Source organism: Schistocerca serialis, chromosome 11 (genome assembly GCF_023864345.2).
Source record: "Schistocerca serialis cubense isolate TAMUIC-IGC-003099 chromosome 11, iqSchSeri2.2, whole genome shotgun sequence".
In the NCBI taxonomy this organism is placed as follows: domain Eukaryota; kingdom Metazoa; phylum Arthropoda; class Insecta; order Orthoptera; family Acrididae; genus Schistocerca; species Schistocerca serialis.
This window is the reverse complement of record NC_064648.1, coordinates 177,931,819-177,955,941: the sequence shown is the minus strand read 5'-3', so window position 1 is coordinate 177,955,941 and position 24,123 is coordinate 177,931,819. Positions and strand designations below refer to the sequence as shown.

Below are 24,123 nucleotides of genomic sequence, written 5' to 3'. Positions count from 1 at the left end.
ATGTAAAGTGGAAATTTAATGTATTGTTTACTTTTCTCCCATGCTCTCCTTGCTGCAATAATGTGGTAAGTGCAGAAAAAGTACTCAAGTATGTGGATGTAGATTTTTCTCAGCATGTAGAATTGGATTTCCATTCCATAAACTATGTTCATATTATCCTGTACTTCAATAATTTGCAGTACAACATATATGAATTCATTGGAATCATGAGAATTACCTGTTTAGTCACCCCGTAGCAAATACAAACTAAAAATAAAATAAAAAGAAATATCAATTACTGAACTGACATAAGTGTAAAACCTAAATTTATCTGTGCTTTGCTATCAGTGCAGGTAACATCAAGAGCTTATATGTAGGGACAGGAAAGTTTCACGAAAATGATAATGTGAAATTGATAGTTGTTAATGGACTAACACAAATTTGGTAATTTTTACAAAATACTGAGAAATGGTCAACTTTTATAATATATTTTGGTATTTGTCATTTTCCTTTACCGGAAATGTTATGAATCTGAGAATATCAGTACACCAGTAACTAATAGTTATTGAATGTTGAAATTGTATTTTGACTTCTTATTTCTTCAGGCCTGAGGCTCATGTACAAGGTCTGCTCAAAAAATTCTGGAACTTGGTCCACAAAATTTTTCTACGCTTACCTTATATTTATTGTGCACGATCTCTTTCGAAATACGCTCCGCTACAATTGATACACTGCTCCCAATGCCGTTTCCACTTCTGGAAGCAGTCTTGGTACACCTCTTGCTGGATCACGTGAAGAGCTGTTTGCAGATTTTCTTTTACTTCATCTATTGTAGCAAATCTGTGTCCTTTCAGTTGGGTTTTCAACTTAGGGAATAAAAAGAAGTCTGCAGGGTCCAGGTCTGGAGAGCAAGGACAACGAAGCAGCACAGTGATCTCGGTTTTTGTGCAAGAGCCACGCGCCAACAGAGATGAATGTGAGGATGTGTTATCATGATGCAAGAGCTGTGAATTGTCTCGCCACATGTCCTCCTCACATTTTCTCACAGGTGTCACAATACATCCCGATAGTATCATCGATTAACAGTGTATCCTTGTGGCACAAATTCACGATGAACTTTCAGAGTCAAAGCAAAGTATTAGCACGGCTTTGACATTTGACCTGATGAGCTTTCTTGGTCTCGGAGAACCCTTCCCGACCCATTGTGAAGATTGAACCGTGGTCTCAACATCATAACCGTAGACCCACATCTCATCACCAGTTATGATTTTCTTAAGGAACATCTCGTTCTCATTTGCACCATCAGGAAGCTCTCTACAGATTGCGAGGTGAAGGTCTTTTTGGTCTTGACTCGTGAGCTGTGAGACGAACTTGGCGCCAACACAGTGCATTCTAAGATTCTGTGTCAAGATTTCATAATATGATCCAGCTGAAATGTTACATTCTTCTGCAATCTTTTGGACAGTGAGTCTTCAACTGACAAGCACAATTTAGTTGATGTTCCTGACACGAGCATCGTCGGTAGAGGTCGAAGGACATCCTGAACGAGGGTCACGTTTTAGCTTCCATCTGGCCATTTTTAAACAGTGTGAACCTTTCGTAATAACAAAAAAGGCTTAAGCACTCATCATTTGGTGTGTCTGTGTAAAGATTGTTTTGAGTTCCAACAAAATTTAATGCAGATAGATTGCTCATCTAACTCTGCCATCTCAAAATTCGCAAACTCTGCAACACAGCGTTCTACTCTATATAGCACTGAACAGTAAGTAAGAGACATCACCAATGAAACTTCTGGCAGTTACACATTAAACCAGGCATCTACAGTAATGCCAACCACATTTCTCTGCAACACACCCGTAGCGCGAAATTGCATTTGTTCTGAAATATTTTGAGCAGACCTCATATAATCTTAAAATTGCAGTTCATTTGCAGCATAACTATGATGTGATATCAGAAGTAATGTGTAAATTAGCAAAGACCAAAATTGGTGAAAAATAGCACTTAAATTGGGAAGTAACCGCCAAAATTGTAAAACAAATAACCCTGGATTGAAAAAATAAACTAACACTGAACGTACCTAATAAATGAAGCTGAATTTAGCAAAAAACAACACCAAATAAAGTGATTTTTTTCCTGCTCCTACTAAGTATATGGTTTTATTGAAGTCTCTTTGCATTGGAAAACTCATGGGACTGATTTTATTGCATGAATTAATTAATTCATTTCATTGTAGCCATAGGAAACTTAATGATTTGAAAATAATATGCTACCTTCTTAGAAAACACTTCAGTTCTGCACTTTTACTGACTTTGAAAATGGAAAGGCAGAAAGTTCATTTATCATGCAGCTGGTTTCAGAGAGCATTATCTGGCATCTGTTGCACAAATATCCTAAAACACAAAGAAATACAGATAAAATTTTATCTGCCTGGTAAGCGAGTTGTACAAGCAGTATTCACACATTGTACGTAGCAGCATGTGTTTACATCCGAACAACAATAACGTCACTCACGTTAGTACTTCCAGTGGAGATCTGGGTGTGAAAGATAATACATTTGTGACAGAGAAAGCACACATACAACTGTATGAGACAAACTACTGAACAGCACTAATTATGTGCAGAGTGTCATAAAGAGTCTGATTGGCTGATATCTACCATTTGATTTAGCATTCTGTTGCCATAACTATCTACCATTTTTACTCACCCTAAAACTGCCCCTATACCCGATGTGGATGTTGGACCTGTGTCCCTGATGATATCGCATATCTCGCTGCAGTCTCTCATGGGAGTGGCAGTGTTGATGATGATTAACCTGTTGCTGAGCCCTGTGACCCTGTTGGTGCCATTAAAGAGGGGTTTATCTGTTATTACACCTTCTTTATTGCTTCTGTTGGCTATTTTCTCACATTTCGCTGGGAAAGGATGGGCTTGTAGATTTAGGCAGATGATTAGTTTTGTCAATACAAATTTAACATTCTGCTTAACGTAGTTAATTAACATGCGTACATTTTTTCTAAACTTCTTTCAATGAAACAAAATAAATTAAAAATCCTTACTTAAAGAGAACAGAATCTACGTAGCATTGTGGAGTTTGTCTTAATAGCTTTGATCTGCACAGATTACGTAATAATGGCCAGTTTATGATTCCGAGTGCACAAACTTTAGGTGGTTTGGCACTTGCTCCATGTGGTAGAGAGCCCCAAGCACTATTAAGTGTATCAACTTTATAATAACTGAATTACAAACCATAGTTAAATTTGACATTACATTGTTGGCATCAGTGGTAAAAGTATGAATGTTAGTGTCACTGCAAACTGCCCACAAACAGCAGTGAAAACATGAAGTGAATACAGTGAAATCTACATCTGCATGCAGATGTAGGTACCTGTAATAAGATACTCTGGCTTCTACAGGATACGTAAATACAGAACTCTTGCAGCATGTACGTGAAGAAAGGACTACACAGAATTGCGCTTGAGTCGGTTTGAAAAATAAAAGAAGTTGCAGCTTGGCCATCTAACATCTTCCAGGGACAAATAAAATTTGATTTTCAATATTTTATAAGAGGAGCTCTGTTATTTCACAATCGGAGGTCTGTTCAGAAAATTCAAGAACTTTGTCCACAATTTTTTTCTTCGCTTACCTTTTACCTATTGTGCATGGTCTCCTTTGAAATATCTCCACACTGCTCCCAACATCTTTTCCACTTCCGGAAGTTGTCTCGGTAGACCTCTTGCTGGATCACATGAAGCACTGTCTTCTTTGATCTCGTCTATTGTTGAAAATCATCTTTTCAATGGAGATTTCAACTTTTTTAAATAAAAACTAAGTCCACAGGAGACAGGTGTGGAGCTTAAAGAGGATGAGGCAGCTCAGTGTTTTATTTTTTTGTGCAGTAGTCACACTGTGCGGGTGCATTATCGTGGTGCAAGAGCCACAAATTGTCTCGCCTGTTTCCTTCTCACATATTCGTGTAAGTGTTACAGCACATCCTGATAGTACCATTGATTAACAGTTTGTCCCTGTGGCATGAATTCGTGATGAATTTATACTTCAAAGTCAGAAAACTATCAGCATGGCTTTGACATTTGACATGACCTTAGAAGCTTTTCTTTGGTCTTGGGAGAACTTTTTCCGACCCATTGCAAAGATTTAAACTCGGTCTCAACATGGTAATTGTAGTCCCACATTTCATCACCAGTTATTATTCTCTTAAGAAACGTCTCGTTCTCATTTGCACTACCCAAAAACTCTTCACAGATTGCGAGGCGAAGCTCTTTCTGTTCTTGGCTCGTGACCTGTGAGATAAACTTGGTGGCAACACAATGCATTCGGAGATACTGTGTCAGGATTTCGTGACATGATCCAACTGACATGTTACATTCTTCTGCAATCTCTCGGACAAGCAGTCTTCAATTGCCAAGCACAATTTCACTGATGTTCCTGACATGAGAATCGTTGTTAGACGTCGTAGGGTGTCTAGAACGAGGGTCGCCTTTAACTTTGGTTCAGCCATTTTTAAACGGTGTGAACCATTCATAAAACTGATTATGGCTTAAGTACTCATCACTGTAGCCTTCCTACATCATTTGGTGTGTCTCGATAAAGGTTTTCTTGAGTTTCATTCAAAATTTAGTGCAGACACGTTGCTCCTCTATCTCTACCATCTCAAAATTTGCAAACTGTGCGACAGAACATTCTGCTCTATACGGCACTGAACAGTAACTGATAGGCGTACAACAATGGAACTTCTGACAGTTACATATTAAACACAGGTGTGTGCAGGGATGCATGTCGTTCCACATACCATTTTCACAAAATTACGAATATTTCGGAATTTTTTGAACAGACCTCATTATTACTGACTGAATTTAAAAATTTAAAATTCTGTCATCATGTATTCATTTAGAGATATAATATTACATTAAAGAATTAACACAGTAAGTCAAGTTATAATGTTACAAACAGTGTAAATGTGTTGAGATAGCATAACACTTAGTGCGTCAATAACCCAGACAACTTTCAGCCAGTATTTAAGAATGAGAGCACTTGGCAACTTCTAGCAAACTTCGCATATAATGTCAAACCTTTAAGAAACTTTTTCTCACTGATAACAGCCCCCACCCGCCACACACACACACACACACACACACACACACACACACACACACACACCACCGCGACCACACAAAATAATAAGAGAAAGGAAAAAAGTTAATGCCCTATTACAATGCACTAAAACTGCAGCATCTGGCATGGTGTTTTGATTTATTACTTCTTTACTATTAATTCCCTACACAACGCAGTTTGCAGTGTCTTCCATATGTACCACTGAATATACCTGCAAAATTATATTGTATGACATATAGTCAAAGAGACATGCTGTTACGAACATTGAAATGTGTGAAAAACTAGCTTAATGCGTTAATTCATTTGTAATGTAATTAGGTGTGGGAAGGTAAGTTCAATTCTTTAAAGAGTCGGGATGGAGGTTACTCGTTATGTACACTCCTGGAAATGGAAAAAAGAACACATTGACACCGGTGTGTCAGACCCACCATACTTGCTCCGGACACTGCGAGAGGGCTGTACAAGCAATGATCACACGCACGGCACAGCGGACACACCAGGAACCGCGGTGTTGGCCGTCGAATGGCGCTAGCTGGGCAGCATTTGTGCACCGCCGCCGTCAGTGTCAGCCAGTTTGCCGTGGCATACGGAGCTCCATCGCAGTCTTTAACACTGGTAGCATGCCGCGACAGCGTGGACGTGAACCGTATGTGCAGTTGACGGACTTTGAGCGAGGGCGTATAGTGGGCATGCGGGAGGCCGGGTGGACGTACCGCCGAATTGCTCAACACGTGGGGCGTGAGGTCTCCACAGTACATCGATGTTGTCGCCAGTGGTCGGTGGAAGGTGCACGTGCCCGTCGACCTGGGACGAAACCGCAGCGACGCACGGATGCACGCCAAGACCGTAGGATCCTACGCAGTGCCGTAGGGGACCGCACCGCCACTTCCCAGCAAATTAGGGACACTGTTGCTCCTGGGGTATCGGCGAGAACCATTCGCAACCGTCTCCATGACGCTGGGCTACGGTCCCGCACACCGTTAGGCCGTCTTCCGCTCACGCCCCAACATCGTGCAGCCCGCCTCCAGTGGTGTCGCGACAGGCGTGAATGGAGGGACGAATGGAGACGTGTCGTCTTCAGCGATGAGAGTCGCTTCTGCCTTGGTGCCAATGATGGTCGTATGCGTGTTTGGCGCCGTGCAGGTGAGCGCCACAATCAGGACTGTATACGACCGAGGCACACAGGGCCAACACCCGGCATCATGGTGTGGGGAGCGATCTCCTACACTGGCCGTACACCACTGGTGATCGTCGAGGGGACACTGAATAGTGCACGGTACATCCAAACCGTCATCGAACCCATCGTTCTACCATTCCTAGACCGGCAAGGGAACTTGCTGTTCCAACAGGACAATGCACGTCCGCATGTATCCCGTGCCACCCAACGTGCTCTAGAAGGTGTAAGTCAACTACCCTGGCCAGCAAGATCTCCGGATTTGTCCCCCATTGAGCATGTTTGGGACTGGATGAAGCGTCGTCTCACGCGGTCTGCACGTCCAGCACGAACGCTGGTCCAACTGAGGCACCAGGTGGAAATGGCATGGCAAGCCGTTCCACAGGACTACATCCAGCATCTCTACGATCGTCTCCATGGGAGAATAGCAGCCTGCATTGCTGCGAAAGGTGGATATACACTGTACTAGTGCCGACATTGTGCATGCTCTGTTGCCTGTGTCTACGTGCCTGTGGTTCTGTCAGTGTGATCATGTGATGTATCTGACCGCAGGAATGTGTCAATAAAGTTTCCCCTTCCTGGGACAATGAATTCACGGTGTTCTTATTTCAATTTCCAGGAGTGTATTAAAATGATAGCCACAGTGCAGTTTTTATAGATGAGTAGTAATTTTCCACATCCTAATTAGATGTAGTGTACATAGTTATAAGTAAATTAGAAGCTAGCACGTACACAGCACCCATGTTGCTCTCCTGATGCCAGGAACTGACAACGGGGACCCTGTGCAACCAATGCAAGCCCAACTCTTTCCACCTGGCGTCGCAGAACCCGGAGGGCTGCATCAGCTGCTTCTGCATGGGCATCACCGACTCTTGCACCAGCTCCTCCTGGTACCGCAATCAGGTAATGTACTGCTCGCTCTCCTACCTGGCCGTTAACGGGACTTTGAATCCCTGCTGAGCCTGTCTAAAACTTTCTTATTCTTATCTAACAGTGAAACCTAACCTTTACATATAAATTGTGTTCCAGTAACACTGAATGTCTTTCTGCGCTTCTTACAAAACTTTAGAACAGAAGCATTAGAACTATTTTTAATTCGTATGTTTTCTCAGTGCAGCCCAATAGTAATTGTCATAGTTTATTGTTATGCAGCAATTTCAGTGCCACAGATCTTTCTCAGGTGCTACTGCTATTTAAAAGGGTTATTATGAATTATTACAAGGTTTCAACACTTGTTACTTTTCTTTAACTTTAATTCACAATATTCTCAGTACCTTTTTTATATTCAGATCCTCTGTCTCTCTACCAACTCCATACAGATGCTTGCTACTATGGTAGTTTATTCATCTGTCCAGCCATTCACATTGTGTCCCATAAATTGCAAGGTTTCTCTTCAAAGTAGTATGGGTGCCTATTGCGCCATTCATTAATCTATTGGCTTTGAACTCCTAGGAAACTCAATGAAAGACCACCTCTCTGGAACTATTTCACAGTAATATTACTCTCTCTCGCTCTCTCTCTCTCTCTCTCTCTCTCTCTCTCTCTTTTTCCATAAAAATATTAGCCCCCTTATAGCTTTGAAGTACTTTTCTCATTTGGTTTTTTCATAAATATACAATTCAAAATTAAGAAGAGGGTTGATTATTTTCTCTTGTAGAACAGACACATCAGTCTCAACAACCAAGAGCAAAAAACTGTTAAGTGTCAAATGTAGATGACTTATTAGCAAATAATGCATTAATACAAAACATTTTAATCACATTGATTGACTTGTGCTGTGTAACAGGATCAACTATAGTTTTTCAACACATATTTTTACCCAGATCCTTGAGATAAATATTACTCTGCCAATAGTTTACCTTTGTTTATAGTTGGGTAAGGTACAGTCATTCTCCAACGGTTGCTTTTATTTTGACTCGTAGCTGGCTTAAGTGATAATACTGGTCTTCCATTCATGTTAGCCTTGTACTAACAATACTAATTTTGTAATAAATTAAATAATCATACTTGTGATGATGCTTTTCAATAGCACTGTCAAAATATTTTTACAGATAATTGCCATGATCTCACCGAGGATGAAGGTAATTTTTACCTCTTTCCCCAGCAAACTACTTCACATTATGATACTTTTTCAAGCATTGACTTTCTTTGTGTGTAAATGATAACACTTTCACCATTTGAATATTCTTTTATTTTGTTTTGAACACTGTTGCAGTTTTTTGTCTCTATATGCATTTGTTATTATTGTATTGGTAATTGCTCACATTGCTTGTGGTAGCAGATGTGAATGTGCTTTATCATGAGATACAGTGATCATCGTGTCAACACCATTTATGTCTTAAACCAAACCTCCAAATTCAATTTCGTGCTTCGCCATCAACAGATTGTATGCTGCTGCTGAATTTTGACCTCGACTTATTGTTGTTGTATAATCAAATATTGATATGAATTACTTGACATGTGCTACTGCTAATTGCCACAGGATGGTAATGAATCCCTGTGGTATAGAGCTCAAATTACAACAGTGCTCTAAACGAAATAAAAGAACAGTTAAATGTCGAAAGTGTTAACATTTAGACAATAGTATATGGCTGTAACTCCCAAAAATAGCAAACTCAACTTCCTTTTTATCAAACCTGAAGCCGAGGCTTGGTATGTCTGGGCGTAGTTATTTGCATTTGAATTTACCTATTTCATAGTTGTCATTTGGAAGATTTTCCATTTGATTTTGTAACAGTTTGTGGTGTAGATTAAAGATAGCACCTGATCCAGAAGTAGGTTTCGATTTCTGATACTTTTCCAGCGTGCCTCTTAAAAGCTGTAACTGGGTATTGACTCATCACCCCAGCTGCATACCTGTAAAAACAACTTCTGTCAAATGTAGATAATTAATGAGAGCTGCAGTGTAAACCCTTGTTTGCGTAGCATAACAAGCAGCTAGACATCCAGTAATACATTCTTTTGTATGTTTTTGTAAGTTATTAACAGGTTGTGAGTTATCTGTTTTACCGATTATCTGTACATAATGAAACAATTTCTTAACAAGTAAAGCTGAAGCCGTAAGTACAGAGTTATTCTAAATGATGGGCCCATTTTCAAAAATTGGTATATATTCAAGTACAAATCCAAAATGAATTAGCTTTATACCAATGAAAAGAGGAAGTTTCAAAGTTTTAGGTCGGTGGGGGTGGGCAAGCGGTGATGGTTTTAGAAGCGGCCGGTAGACTTCGCACGGCAGTAGGGCCATCATTCCGTTTTACTGTCAGTTGTGAGTGAGATGGCAACTGGAGCACAAGGTTTTCTGCATTCTTGAGTTCGGAAAAAGTGATTCGCAAATTCCAGTGCAGCGGGCATTTCGTACCAATTGGTATTCAACCACCAACTCACAAAAGCATTAACCGTTGGTTTAAGCAATTTAAACAGACTGGGAGTGTGTGCATAAGAAAAAGCACATGCCGACCGCGTGTGTCAGAGGACGATGTCCGATGGATTCAAGCAAGTTTTGTGCACAGTCCCAGTAAGTCTACCAATAGAGCCAGTTGAGAACTTGGAGTACCCAAACCAACTGCACGGAAAGTTCTGTTCTGAGACGATGTTTGCTGTACAAGCCCTACCGATTACAACTTGTGCAGGCTCTCAACCCCAATGACAAAGAGAAGTGTCTCGCATTTTGAGCTTATGTGCTAGCAGAGATGGAGGATGACACATTTCTACAGCATGTAGGTCAGTTGCTTGATTTGTTGGAAAAGACCAAACAGGAAGGTCATCAGTGTCATCGAATTATGGAAGTACGGGGTAGGAAGTCGGCTGTACCATTCTGAGGGAACTATCCCGGCATTTGCCTGAAACTATAGGGAAATTGTGGAAAACCTGAATCAGCATGGCTCTATGCACAATTGAACCTTCATCCTCCCGAATGCGAGTCAGGTGTGCTGACCGCTGTGCAACCTCGCTCAATCTGCAGTGTGTAATCTTTAGCGATGAAGCGACATTCACCTTAGTGGAAAAGTCGATAGATACAGTGTTCGTATACGGGGTTTGGAAAATCCTCATTCACCATTACGAAAGAGACACACCGAAGATCAACGTGTTCTGCGCCGTATCCCGTACAAAGATTTACGGACAGTTTTTCTTTGCGGAAAGAACTGTAACGGGAATCACATAACTGGACATGTTATGGAAGATTCCCAGGGCTTCATTTTCCAACAGGATGGAGCTCCACCCCATTGGTACTGTGATGTACAAGGCATTTTGAATGACTCCCTTCCTCAGCACTGGCTATGCACTTCCGACCGAGATTTCTCGATCTCACACCCTGTGACTATTTCTTACGGTGTTATTCTTACGAGCTTATGTGAACGAAGCTGCTTACGTCCTGCCTCTACCAACCACTCGGAACGATCTGCGGAACCGGATCACTGCTGCCCTGCTCTCGGTAACAGCAGATACGCTTTTGCGTGTGTGGGACGAGTTTGGCTACTGCGTAGATGTTTGCCATGCAGCCAATGGTGGCCACATTGAACGCCTATAACATTTATCACACTTCTAATTATTAAATAATTATTAAAACTAATAAATTACAAATTATTAAATTTATTAAATTATTATCAAACATTGTGAAAAACTTTGAAACTTGCTCTTTTCATAGCTTTCATAGCTTGTTCATTTTTGAATTGTACTTGAATTAATACGAAGTCTTGAAAACGGGTTCATCATTTAGATTAACCCTGTACTCTCGTACAATTAGAATGACAATTTTAGTTTAGAATACTTTATTATGCATATGCACGTTTTACCACCAGAATCACACTATCAGAAATGGTCATATCTTGTGAAATAGCCAATGTGAGAAGGTTCCAACATATTCAGTTTCTGGAAATCCCTGAACATTTCCAGTGTAATGTATGGTATTTTTTAGGCTCCGGACACAAAGCTATACCTCGCTGTAGGAAGAAAGGAGAAAATTGTAGAAATCTCTGCTCAAGATGGCTTTTAAAGTTACAGTAGTGAGGAATTTGGTGCTGCTACACACCTGACTGATCGATATGGAGATGTAGATCAGTACACATATACGTGTGTTTGAATAACAGTGGCTGTGGGTTGGGACTTGAAGACCTTAAGTGAAATGAGCACATACAACAAATATTAGGAAAAAACAGATTCCATAATAAGCCTCATAGGAAGAAATGTAATTGATCCATTAAAGAAGCAGCTTACAAAACACTTCTTCAGGGCCCACTACAGGGTTGGTTTTGTTGTGTCTAGACAAGACAGCCTAGACACAATGAGAGGAAGCCGAAAGGCACGCGCTTAAACTCACGCAGGCTGGCGTGAGGTCTGAAACAGGATACGTATTGAATGCTATAAAGAAAAGTACGTAGCTTCTGGAATACTTAACTTTAATCCATAATTGTATAACATGGCTCTTGATGATACAGGCTTTATAAGATAACCAGCAAAAGATAAATGGCGCCTTGCTAGGTCGTAGCAATTGACGTAGCTGAAGGCTATGCTAACTATAGTCTCGGCAAATGAGAGCGTAATTGTCAGTGAACCGTGGCTAGCAACGTCGGCTGTACAACTGGGGCGAGTGCTAGTACGTCTCTCTAGACCTGCCGTGTGGTGGCGCTCGGTCTGCTATCACTGACAGTGGTGACACGTGGGTCCGGCGTATACTAATGGACCGCGGCCGATTTAAAGGCTACCACCTAGCAAGTGTGGTGTCTGGCGGTGACACCACAGGTTTCATACAAGTGATAGGGAAGATCTGATGAAGAGGGGTGCATTTCATTGTGGGATCACTTAGTCGATGTTACAGCTTTATGGAGATGCTCACAAACTCCAGTCGCAGATATTGCAAGAGAGGTGTACATCACATAGAGGGTTACTGTTGAAATTCTGAGAAAGTACGTTCCAGGAAGAGTCAGGCAGCGTATTACTTCCTCCCTCATACATCTTGTGAAATAGCCACGATGAGAAAATTGGAGGAGTTAGAACTATTAATGAAGCTGTACGGACAATGATTCTTCCCACGTCCCAAACACAAATGGAGCAGGGAGGGTGGATTAGTTAGTGGTATGAGAAGGACACACTGTTAGGTGGCTAGTGGAGTGTAGGTGTAGATATTACCCTTACAGTCATATTCAGTAAGCTGCTAGTTCTGTTTCAGTATCTTTTTTTCTTAGTGACACACATAAGCTACTGAAGTGCACAGAGACATGAAATTGAGTGTGTTGAGCTGTAGTTTCAGTTACAATCTTGTTGAATTTGTGCCGACAATGTCTAACACAGTAACGGGGAGATTGGCGGATAGCAGTGTCATCTCAACTTCCACAACTTTAGGAAGTGGTGAATAATTCTCAGAGCCGTGACCGAGTGACACCTCACATAAATAGGAGAAAGCCAGACATGTCAGTAAATGGCATCGATCAGATTCTTACAGTTTTCATCTAAACTGTTTGTTTGTCTCTTCTTCATTGTAAAGCTACAACTTAGCATAACATTTATCTTGGAAACTTGAAGGTGTCATCTAAGTACTTCAAAGTATTCTACTTCAGAAATGGAGTTGAAATTAAGAATGAAAGAATATGAATGGTACAGTTCACTGATGACTTTGCTATTTTTATGAAAGTTACCAAGATTCACAGGACATCTTGAATGCAATGAGCACAGAAAACAGATTGAGAGTGAACCACATAAGGATGAGCAGAATGAGGAGTAGCAGAATTGAGATAAGCGAGTAATTTTATCAAAATTAGAGACCACGAAGTAGACAATGTGAAGCAATTCTGCTAGCTTAGAAGCAAAATACCACATGATGGTGAAGCAAAATTCCATGAATATATTGAGGTACAGCTGGTGTAAATATGTTGAAATGCTAAATTACAAAATTTACCTGATATCACCCGGAAAACATGGTGTTACCATCAATCGTAGCACTACTATTCACACCACATTATTGAGATACGAATGGTCAGTATAAAATTTTAATTAACAGCTTCAGAATATTAAGTAATGTAATTCATTTGTTTGTTTGTTTACAGTTACATGTCTGCAGCCACGGTACACATTAAAGTCCCTCCAATACAGTATTATAGCACGCCGCTAGAGGCAACAAAACAAAATGGGTGCAGACCACTAATAAAATGGCATTTCATGCAGTAATTCGTTTTCCATATCAGTGGACATGTTGCAGAAGTGTCAAGCCAATCCAGATCACTTCGGCAACCGTATCGATTAGCCTGAAGCAAATGTATCATTTTCCACTACTGCTGAAAAAGAATTGTCGCATGATGTACTTTACCGCTAGGCACCGCCATTTTGTTTTGGCATTCCCTGGTACTGTGATGAGAGGGATTTCAATGTGTACTACAACTGCAGGCATTTCTACCTGCAAATGAACAAAAAAATTGTATATTTTATCTTTTCTGGATGTATGATGATTTTGAAATGTTCTCAGGTATTTAGCTGGGTAGCATCATTGAAATGATGCGCTCTTTCAGCAAGCTGACTTGTTGCTATGTTCAGGCAGAACTGATGTGTCAGAACTATCTGAAGATGATAAAAAGTCAACTTGTCAAAATATCGCACCATTTTGATGATGCCATTTGATTGAATACCTGTGAACTTTTCAAAAACAAAAAATTAATTATGAAACCTTATTTTTTTAGGTTGATAATTAAAACCTTATAACTACCCCTGGTACAATGGATTCTTGTGATTATTTCCATGCAATAAGACAAAATGTTCTACATATCCATGATCCAAAACAAATCTTGTATTTGGTTACAGAGAATAAAGAAAGAAAGTAAAGGAGTGTAAAGAGTTCACACTTATAGATAAACATTACTAAATTCTTCTCTCCTGTGTATATGCTAGTTTACTTTTAGAATGCTGTAAAAGTCTTGCATATTGCAGCTTTTAAGTTATTCACATTTTATAGGTAAGAAATATATTTTTAAATTTTATTTGTGTTCCAGATAACATCAGCATTCACACGCGACGCACAGGATTTCAAGCTTGTTGATGACCCCCTCAACCTGGACCGACCCATAACAGAAGGTCTGCGTGTTGACCCTGTGGCCAGGGAGCTGGTCTTCCAAGATTTCTCCAGGCGCAGCCCTCTAGTAAGTACTCATTCATTTATTTCACTCATTCATGTCTCCTTCCACATATTGCATGATGGAGGAGAACCTTTAGGGATGTATAACAAGGAAATTTACACAAAAACAGGTAGAAGAGACTGCTGCAGGTTACCATTGTAAAGCATAGGAACAAGAAGTTGTGGCTAGATCTTAATTCTGGAAGCCTTTTCTGCAGCCAAAAAGCATTGCATTGTTTCTCCAGTTGTCTGTCTTCTCTCTTTCGTCCAGCTGCTGTTCTACATTTCCTCTCCTTGGAAACTCTTGGAATTGTGGATCAGTAATCTCTACTCTGACCGGTTTGAGATGTCCTGCAATGTTCTTGAGGTCCTTCCTTACTTCCTTCAACCATTTATCAAAACATTCAGGATGCTTCCATCCTGAACAGGTGTCCACAGTTGTCATTTCTTTATTGACTCAATCAACCGTTCATTATCCTTGTATAACTCTTCTCTTCCTCAAAGTCTATACTGTCTGTTGTCCTTGGCACCATTATTTTGCAAAGAATCTTGTACTCAAACTTCTTGACTTCTCTCAGTTCAGCCTGTCCTGTCATTCTTTTAGTGCATCCTCTGTGGGTCAGAGATGAGAGAATGAGTCAGTTAGTTCGAAACTAGTCACCAAGTATATATACTTCAGCTGTGATGTTTTGGTTAATAAATGCTCCATGAAATATTAAAAAAGGTTATTGATCCTATATCAACAAAATATCGAGACTGAAAAAAAAATTTCTAGAGATAGCCTTATTTTGTCAGACATGCATCCTACAAAAAGCAGTGGCCATGTTCTTTCGCCTGCTGTCATTGTCTTGTTTTTCATCAGTTTTCATTTTCACTGTCTCACCGAGGTATATGAAGCTATCCACTTTTTCTGTTTTATCGTACTCTGTTGTCAGGTGATGAGGTGCTATTCAGGTATTAAAAATACTGGATATAAGCTCTGCCTATTATGCAAAACACTGTTTTTTTCATTTGATCCAAACATGTTTCAGTTTCTCTGTTCCATAATCAGTGGATTTTATTTATTAAAGTCTGTGAAATGTGAACATATTTTTAGTGATAAGTGACTACAAAAATCAGGCCTAAAGAATGGCTTTTGTTGAAGACCTTTTTGGCCAAAGCTTTCTTGCTGACAGTCTTTTTGTTGTGCCTATCTGCTTTTCAGCATCTCCGCTATATGGTGAGTAGCAACTATCCTCTTCGTATGTTATCATTATTCCGTCCTGAATTTTCCATTGGTTTGCCATCATTCCATCCTGGATTTTCCATTGGTTGATGTGAGTTTAGTTTGCAAATTAACACATCACCTTGTTGGTGTGCCAAGATATTTCATGCATCAGTTTGCAAGATAAAATGTAAGTAATAGCAGATTGTTTTCATTTACGTTCCCATGAGTTATAGAGAAGTGCACACAAATACTACCCGTCTTTTCGGAATTTTGTTTGTAACATACACTTTTCAGTTGTGCAAGTGAATACTGATTGGGGTAGGATGCACAATAGCAACATTTACACTGTGTTTTGGAGAAGTGAAAAGTGTTCGTTACAAAAATAAAGTTCTGAAAATTTGTGTAGTATTTGTGTATACTTCTCAATAATTCACGGGAACTCAAAAGAAAACGGATCTGCCAAAACAGAATGTAAGTAATAGCAAATACATGCGTTGGTACAGCAAAATTATTTTTAAATATAAATCAGTGTGTTAACTCGCCAATTAATTCACATCAACATCATTTAGTTGCATCGTTTGATGCTACCAGTGCACAATAATGCACAAATAGTCCGGCAGAAATGTATAATGCAAAATTGAGATAATGAAAAAACAAACAAGGACTGTTCTTTAGGACTAATTTTCGTAGATTAGTAGTCACTCAAAATGTGTTCACATTTCACAGATTTTAATAAATAAAACCCACTTATGATGGCACAGAGGTGGTGAAACATGTTTGAGTTACATGAAAAAACAGTGTTTTGCATAGCAGGCGGACCTTGTATCCAATAATTTTAACTGCAAAAACCTCATATACAAGAGCACCAAGTCCAACTGATGAAAATTCAGGTGTTGCTTATGAACCTTGTTTTCTCAAAATAAATTTGTAGGTCAGCTTTGTCTGCCTATTCCTTTAGCATATTTATCTGTTCCACTAGTGTCTCTGTTTCTGGACAGGATCACCAGGTCATCAGCAAAATCTTTGCTCTTCCATTGTGAACTTCCTCGTAACACTGGTCTTTGATCCTCAGTTGTGAACTTTGTCAAGTAGCCCTTTCATGGCTAATTCTTTTCCCATTCTCAAATGACTCTCTCTAAGATGCAATTGACCATTATGGTAATTGCTGCTTCGTTACTTTATATGTGTTTGTTAGGAGAAAAACAGCTACTTTAAAATACCCACTGCTCCTCCTCCTCTCATGCTTAGCTGATGTTATTATGTAACATTTCAATAAAAGCATTGGAGCTGTAGACAAACTACTATTAGCTGTCTCTGTACTGAAAAAAAATCAGAATCTAAAACAAATATTAGTGCTATGGAGAATTCACTTTCTTGTCTTCAGACTGAACACTGCAAAAACTACAATGGCAAGAAATCGTGTATCTTTAGTGTCACACGTTTTGTAACTTGTGATTCCCATTCTAATGGAGATTTTGATGTTTTTCAGGTGTACTACTGGATGCTGCCCCCGCAGTTCCTGGGAGACAAGGTGACCTCGTACGGTGGATACCTGAACTACACGGTGCGCTACGTCCCAGCCCCCGGCGGCCAGAGCTCCAGGAACAATGCCCCAGATGTCGAGCTCATCAGCGTGAGTGCCTCTCTCTCCTAACGACTTCAAAATGTTCTCGTCACACTGTGTGCGATCTAGGAGGTTCATCGTCTTAAGACGAATTCTTTCAAATTGTGTGATGTCTAATAAAGGGGAGTACTTGTAAAACAAGTGTGGAAGGTAGAAATGTGAAGTTGTCAGATTGAGAAAAAGGCAGAGGTAAAATTGGATTAATACCTCAAATTGGACTGTAAAAGTAGAATAAGGCTCTTACCTAGTTTTTGTAACTGATATTTCCTTTTTCAGGGAGGAAGGTTTGGAAGGATAGGTTGGGAAGGAAGGGTAGGCCTCTTAAACCTCAGGATAACTGGGATTCGCCCTGAATGAGTGCAGAAAATGTCACAAAAACACACTCCAGGCTGGCAGGTGCATCAAACATCCACGTGTAACTAGCACTCATACAAGGAAAGCATAATGTGCAGAAATGGTTAGCTAAAGCCCAAGGGAGTGGAGTATAAGCTGTTTCGAAACTGCCTGATGGGTTAGAACTGTGTACTGGGCTCAAATGTGAATCCAGAACCTTTACTGGCAGAAGTGGAGCTGTGAGGGCAGGTCACGAGTTGTGGTTGGATAGCTCACTCATTGGACCACTCTCTCGCAAAAGGCAAGGTACCCAGGTTGGAGCCCTCGTCTGGCACACAGTTTTATTTTCCCAGGAGATTTTGAAACAGTGCACACTCTGTAAACAGATAGAAAAAGAACAGAGGGGGAAACAGAAGAGAAACCATGCAAAGTTCTTTGTTAGCAGGTATTAACGTCAGGTCAGCAGTATGCGACGGTACGTTAGGAAGAAAGTGGCCGTATCTGGAGTTTACGGAAATCAGTGTCGTGTGGGAAGATCTGAGTGGCCACTGCAGTGTAGCAGTTGCAGACACTCGGGCCCTCTACAGAGAATGTTCGGCAACAGGCACAGTTCTCGTACATCCGGAAACACCGTTAAGTGGCACGCTACACAGAGCTTCTCTCTTTGCAGTCGAACGACATCAAGCTGATGTACTTCGGGCGCGACCAGATCGAGGCGGACCGGCCGCAGACCGTTTCGGTGCCACTGCTGGAGCAGTACTGGCAGCGCAACGACGGGCAGCAGACGCACCGCGACCACATCATGATGGCGCTCGCCGACGTCCAGGCCATCCTCGTCAAGGCCACCTACACCACCAACACCCGCGAGGCTGCGTGAGTGCTGTGTTTTTTCTATTATATCATATGGCCCTCTGCAGCAACTTTTGTATGTCGAAAACTCAAGTGCATTTTGAGATTGAGAGTGAGTCTAAATTAAAATTTGTTCATTATCAATGTTTTTAGACAACACTAGAAACTGTGGAGAAGCAAGAAGTGAATGTCTCAGGGCTATAGTTCATGCATGGCACAAAGTGACCATCAGTCATTACAATGTTTCGGTTCCTACCATGTTGACCATATTCAGTGTCATCATCATCGGCTCAAAGAGTTCTTTGTTAGCCTCGACCTTCTTTAAATTACTCTAATATTCGTTCCTATCTAGTGCCAAACTCCTTCAATCATGAATTCCAGCTTTTCTTATTTCTTCCCTGATACCTCCCTTCCATCTTAGCTGTGGTCTTCCAACTCTACATTGAATATTTTCTTGACGATTCTGTCGTAAGCTATAGTATGTGTGTTGCCCAGTCCAGCCTTTTAATTCTGCTATCACAGACATTGTCTTCTTCATTATATACACTATACAAAGTTAAATGATAACTGTTTATAATCTCAATATGTGTCCTGCCCCTTCCAGTCTTAATATATATCCTGCCAATTCCCGTCTTCTAATGAACAGACATTGTCTTGTTTATTATATAGATTGTACAAGGTGTAAATGATCACTGTTTACAATGTACCACAATGGTGTGGGATAGTAGAGACGAGCTATGTGATATAGGACAATCGGGACTCAACAAGTGAGGAAACAACCCCAAATTGGCCTACAAAATTCACATAAGCTACAGTGTATACATGCCTTGTTACATTTTTTATATCCTCTTTCTCTCTTACACCACGGTCTTAGATGGCTGTTTTGTTAACACTGTTGATTTAAACTTTACTGTAAGGGTAATGAAAGAAAAAAGACTTCTGTAAACGTTATACAAAAATTGATTATATTTACTATTTGTTCTAAACATTAATCCTTACAAGCACAATAGTTTTGTAGTAAGGAGGCCAGACAAACAAAATGATTTAATTGTTAATTTTGTGCTGTTAGAATTCACAACATTTGGAGGTAAAATTTAGGCAAGTGGAAGAACAGAGGGAAGGTCGATTTTAGTAAGAAAAGAAATGAAGTACCGTGGTGTGGTGCACATACAGTGAAGCTTAGGTGTCTTTTGTAGACCAATTTGAACCTTTTTCAGACTTGATTGACCATTACGTGTCCCGTATGAATTAGTTTGTCTGAAATCCACCTACCTCTGTGGTACACCGTAAACAATTATTGTCTATACTCAGAATAATTCGTAGTTGAATTTCCTCCTCCTGACACCATATTCTTTCACTAGTCCAAGAATTCGCCTCAAGATCTTTCTTTAAAGTATGCCAAGTTGCTTTTCATCCAATTTCATTAATGTCCACATTTCAGTGCTGTATGTTAGCACCAGCCTCAGTAATATCTTATGCATCATAACTTCAGTTTTCCTGAACAGTGGCTTAGATTTCGGATATTTTCTGAGGCCACAGTACAACTTGTTGGCATTCAATATTTGTTTCTGGATTTCAGAGCTGACATTGTTCTTACAGTTTAGATAAGTGAAACTAAATACGTCAGACTTACGTGAACCAATTTCTATTTCAGCATTAGGATACTCTTTCTTAGTTACATGGCTTCCTTAGTTACAGTCATTTATGTGTTGATTTATCTTAGTAGCAGCTCTTTCAAGATTTATAGGCTTCTTTCATTGTTCTTCATGTTTTGCAATTATACCAGTATCGTATGCATATGTTAGCAACAGAACTGATTGGTTATCCTTCTTGTATCGATGCCTAAACCTCTTATAACCTTTCCGAAGGTTATATTAAGCAGAAGGCAGGACAGTGAATCTCTCTGCCATTCTCTTACTCATACTTACATTTTTGTGCACAGCACATAATAACACATTCTCTATCTTAACTTCACTTTTACTAACGCGATCAATTTCTCAGGAATCTCCAACTTTCTGTCAGTACTGTCTCAGGCTGATCTGCAGTCTGTAAAGAGGTGATATACGTCAATCCCAAACTCTTTACATTTTTCAAGTATTTTTCCATACTGTGAAGATCCGATCAACAGCAGACCTTCTTTGACGAAATTGACATCGATAGGCACCGACAGCATTTTCAGTATAGGCTGCATGTCTGCTCGAGAGGATGTCGGAGAATATTTTATATGCAGTAGATAATAGGCAAATTCCCCTGTTCCTTGCCCAATTTAAATATATTTTCGTTATAGAGGTGGTGACCACGTTAGTGTCTGTTGTACATTACGGAAGGGAAGTTGATAAGTTTTCTGCAGATGTTCTGTAAACAATTTTGGAAGTTCCTTTTAGTATTTCTGTTGAGAAGAATTCAGCCGGTTATACACTGTTTTCTTTTTCCCGCCCGGCAGACTGATCCGGGTAACAATGGATATAGCCGAGGAGCGCAACACCGGCCAGCAGCGCGCTTTCCCGGTGGAACAGTGCGCGTGCCCCGTGGGATACCGCGGCCTGTCCTGTGAAGACTGTGATGCGGGCTACACGCGCTCCTTCGAAGGTCTCTACCTCGGACTGTGCGAGCCCTGCAACTGCAACGGACACTCCGACGAGTGCCACCCGGAGGAAGGAACTTGCTATGTGAGTGCACTCAGAGATGTCCAATTACAAATAAAAGCTTCCTATTATCTACCACCAACAAGGAAGTTGTTAGGCAGGGTTCCTGTTTAGTGTAAAGTACTTTAAATTTCAAATACTAACAAAGAGATAGAGGGGCTGGCTAGTACTTACCTCAGCTCAGCACACCCGACAGATACACACAACAGAACAGAAAATTTACATTCCTAGCTTTCGGAACATTGTTCCTTCATCAGGGAGGAGAGAGGGGAAAAAAGGGAAGAAGGGAAAGTGGATTCAGTTACTCACAACCCAGGTTATGAAGCAACAGGGAAGGTAAACAGGGAGGGTAGTAAGGATGGAGGCATGGTCGTCAGAGGGAAGCCTCCATCCTTACTACCCTCCCTGTTTACCTTTCCCTGTTGCTTCATAACCTGGGTTGTGAGTAACTGAATCCACTTTCCCTTCTTCCCTTTTTTCCCCTCTCTCCTCCCTGATGAAGGAACAATGTTCCGAAAGCTAGGAATGTAAATTTTCTATTCTGTTTTGTGTATCTACTGTTCTGTTTTGTGTATCTATCGGCTGTACTGAGCTGAGGTAAGTACTGGCCAGACCCTCTATCTCTTTGTTAGTATTTGTTTCACATCTTTATATGAGATTTTCCGTTAATCCTTTAGTACTTTAAATTTCATCATTTGAATAGGCTAGTTACAAAGATGACCAACTCCTCTTTATAGAACTGGTCAGGAGAGGGAAAATCTACCTTAGATATAATTCCACATAACTTCTAAGTTGAAATTTTTTTCTAAAGATTAGTAGCACGTTTGAAGTAATGTTTGTGTAATAATCCTACCTTTTCCATTGCAGGTGTTGTTGGGTTTTCACCCACAACCCTGGGCTTCATACTCTATACTTATGATTTCTGGAGAGAAGTGTCTCATCACTTAACCCCTACCTACCCTGCACCCCATCCCCTCCCACTCCCTATTTTCTAAGTGATAAAATTTTCTGATACTTAGGAAGTGTGATCACAAATGATGGCAAGATAGTAGAGGAAATTAGGGAAGGAGTACAAGAACAAATGGCATCTAGTTGAGTGGAAGCTGTATTCTGTGGAACAGACACAACCAAAATGAATGTAACAAAGTTATCTGTCCATCTTATTACAAACCCATTCTAGCATATTTAGCATTCTAGCATATGTAGCAGGTACATGGGCTGCAACAAAAAGGGAAGAGAATAGAATGTAAGCAGCAGAGTTGAAACTTTTTAGGAGATATCAGGCACAAGATGAGTGGATAGAATGGGGTACAAGCAGATCAGAAAAAGGATGGCAATCTCAAAACTTAAGAACAAGATAGGAACAACAGAGCTTAACAGATATATGATGAGACTTGGAGAGTAGAGAATTAAAAAATATATATATTTTCTGAAAGGTTAATTGAAACTAGAACACAGTGAATGCCCAGAAAAAGATAGATACAATGCAGGAGTCCATAGAGAAGAGGACAGTAAAACTATCATCAGGCATAATTGTGGCAATAAGGGTCAACCGGAACATTGAAATACATATAGTGATTCAAACATCAACAAAAATCAGTGATGCTCCTTCTTCTGCCTTTCACAGATTAGGCCGATCAACCTGTTTTGTCCTCAGTTCCATCTTTTAACTAGCTGTCCTACGTCCCTCTTTCCTTTAGGTTTGACTGTAAGGCCGTCTTTAAAATCCTTGTTCGTTCCAGATGTTCCTTCTAGTTTTGTTTTGTCTTCTAATTTTTCACTTATTGCAAAGGCATTCAGTTTTTGTCTGATGTTTTAATTAGGAATCCTGTCCAATTTAATGCAACCTTCAACAGTACGTAAAAATTTTATTTCATATACCTGAACATGATTACAATAGTTTCTCTTCATAAAATAGTTTAAGTTATACATTAGAATGAGTACAGCCATCACCTTGTAGAATTCCATTTTTATGTGTCTCTATGTATTTTTTTAATGTTTTGCTTATAGTGTCATGTATACCTAGATATATCTGTTTCCTTCCATTCTTAATGGCATTGTATATATTAATAGTCTTTGTCTCTTACACTGTTTTATTAAAATCTTGTCCGCTGTGTAATTTCGGAGTACAAGTATAATGTAAGTTCCACTGTACAGATTTTTTATGTAATTTATTAACTGATTTATCTAAAATCAAAGATGATGTGACTTGCCAAACGAAAGTGCTGGCAGGTCGATAGACACACAAACATACACACAAAATTCAAGCTTTCGCAACAAACGGTAGCTTCATCAGGAAAGAGGGAAGGAGAGGGAAAGACGAAAGGGAGAGGGTAAGGAGTCATTCCAATCCCGGAAGCGGAAAGACTTACCTTAGGGGGAAAAAAGGACAGGTATACACTCGCGCGCACACACACACACACACACACACACACACACACACATATCCATCCGCACATACACAGACACAAGCAGACATTTCTGCTTGTGTCTGTGTATGTGCGGATGGATATGTGTGTGTGTGCAAGGTTATACCTGTCCCTTTTTCCCCCTAAGGTAAGTTTTTCTGCTCCCGGGATTGGAATGACTCCTTACCCTCTCCCTTTAAACCCACTTCCTTTCGTCTTTCCCTCTCCTTCCCTCTTTCCTGATGAAGCAACCGTTTGTTGCGAAAGCTTGAATTTTGTGTGTATGTTTGTGTTTGTTTGTGTGTCTGTCGACCTGCCAGCACTTTCGTTTGGTAAGTCACACCATCTTTGTTTTTAGATATATTTTTCCCACGTGGAATGTTTCCCTCTATTATATTGTTATCTGATTTGGTATCCACGTTTTGCCGTAATTTCCTACAGCCGTTCTCTGTATCTACCATTCCAAATTCTTTTCCAAAATCTATGAAAGCCAGGTAGGTTAGTAAAATAAATTCTCTTCTTTTGTGTATTATTTGTCACACATAAGTTACTATAACTGCACAACCTCCCTCTTGTGATTCTGTAAGCATAACAGGTATCAACTCTCTCACACACCCAGTACAAAGGTCAAACATGCAGTAACAGAAATTTCACACTCATCTATTGAAAACCT

At 40.1% G+C, this 24,123-nt stretch overlaps 1 protein-coding gene across 1 annotated transcript in view; it reads left to right on the top strand.

The window, feature by feature from the left end:
• The window catches only part of LOC126427231 (basement membrane-specific heparan sulfate proteoglycan core protein), a 792,772-nt gene that overhangs the window by 596,215 nt on the left and 172,434 nt on the right, over positions 1-24,123 (top strand). Inside the window, exons 40-44 of the mRNA XM_050089468.1 lie at positions 7,046-7,186; positions 14,263-14,409; positions 17,081-17,224; positions 18,219-18,421; positions 20,841-21,066. Of these exons, the coding sequence (XP_049945425.1) occupies positions 7,046-7,186; positions 14,263-14,409; positions 17,081-17,224; positions 18,219-18,421; positions 20,841-21,066 (861 nt within the window). The remainder of the gene's footprint in view (positions 1-7,045; positions 7,187-14,262; positions 14,410-17,080; positions 17,225-18,218; positions 18,422-20,840; positions 21,067-24,123) is intronic.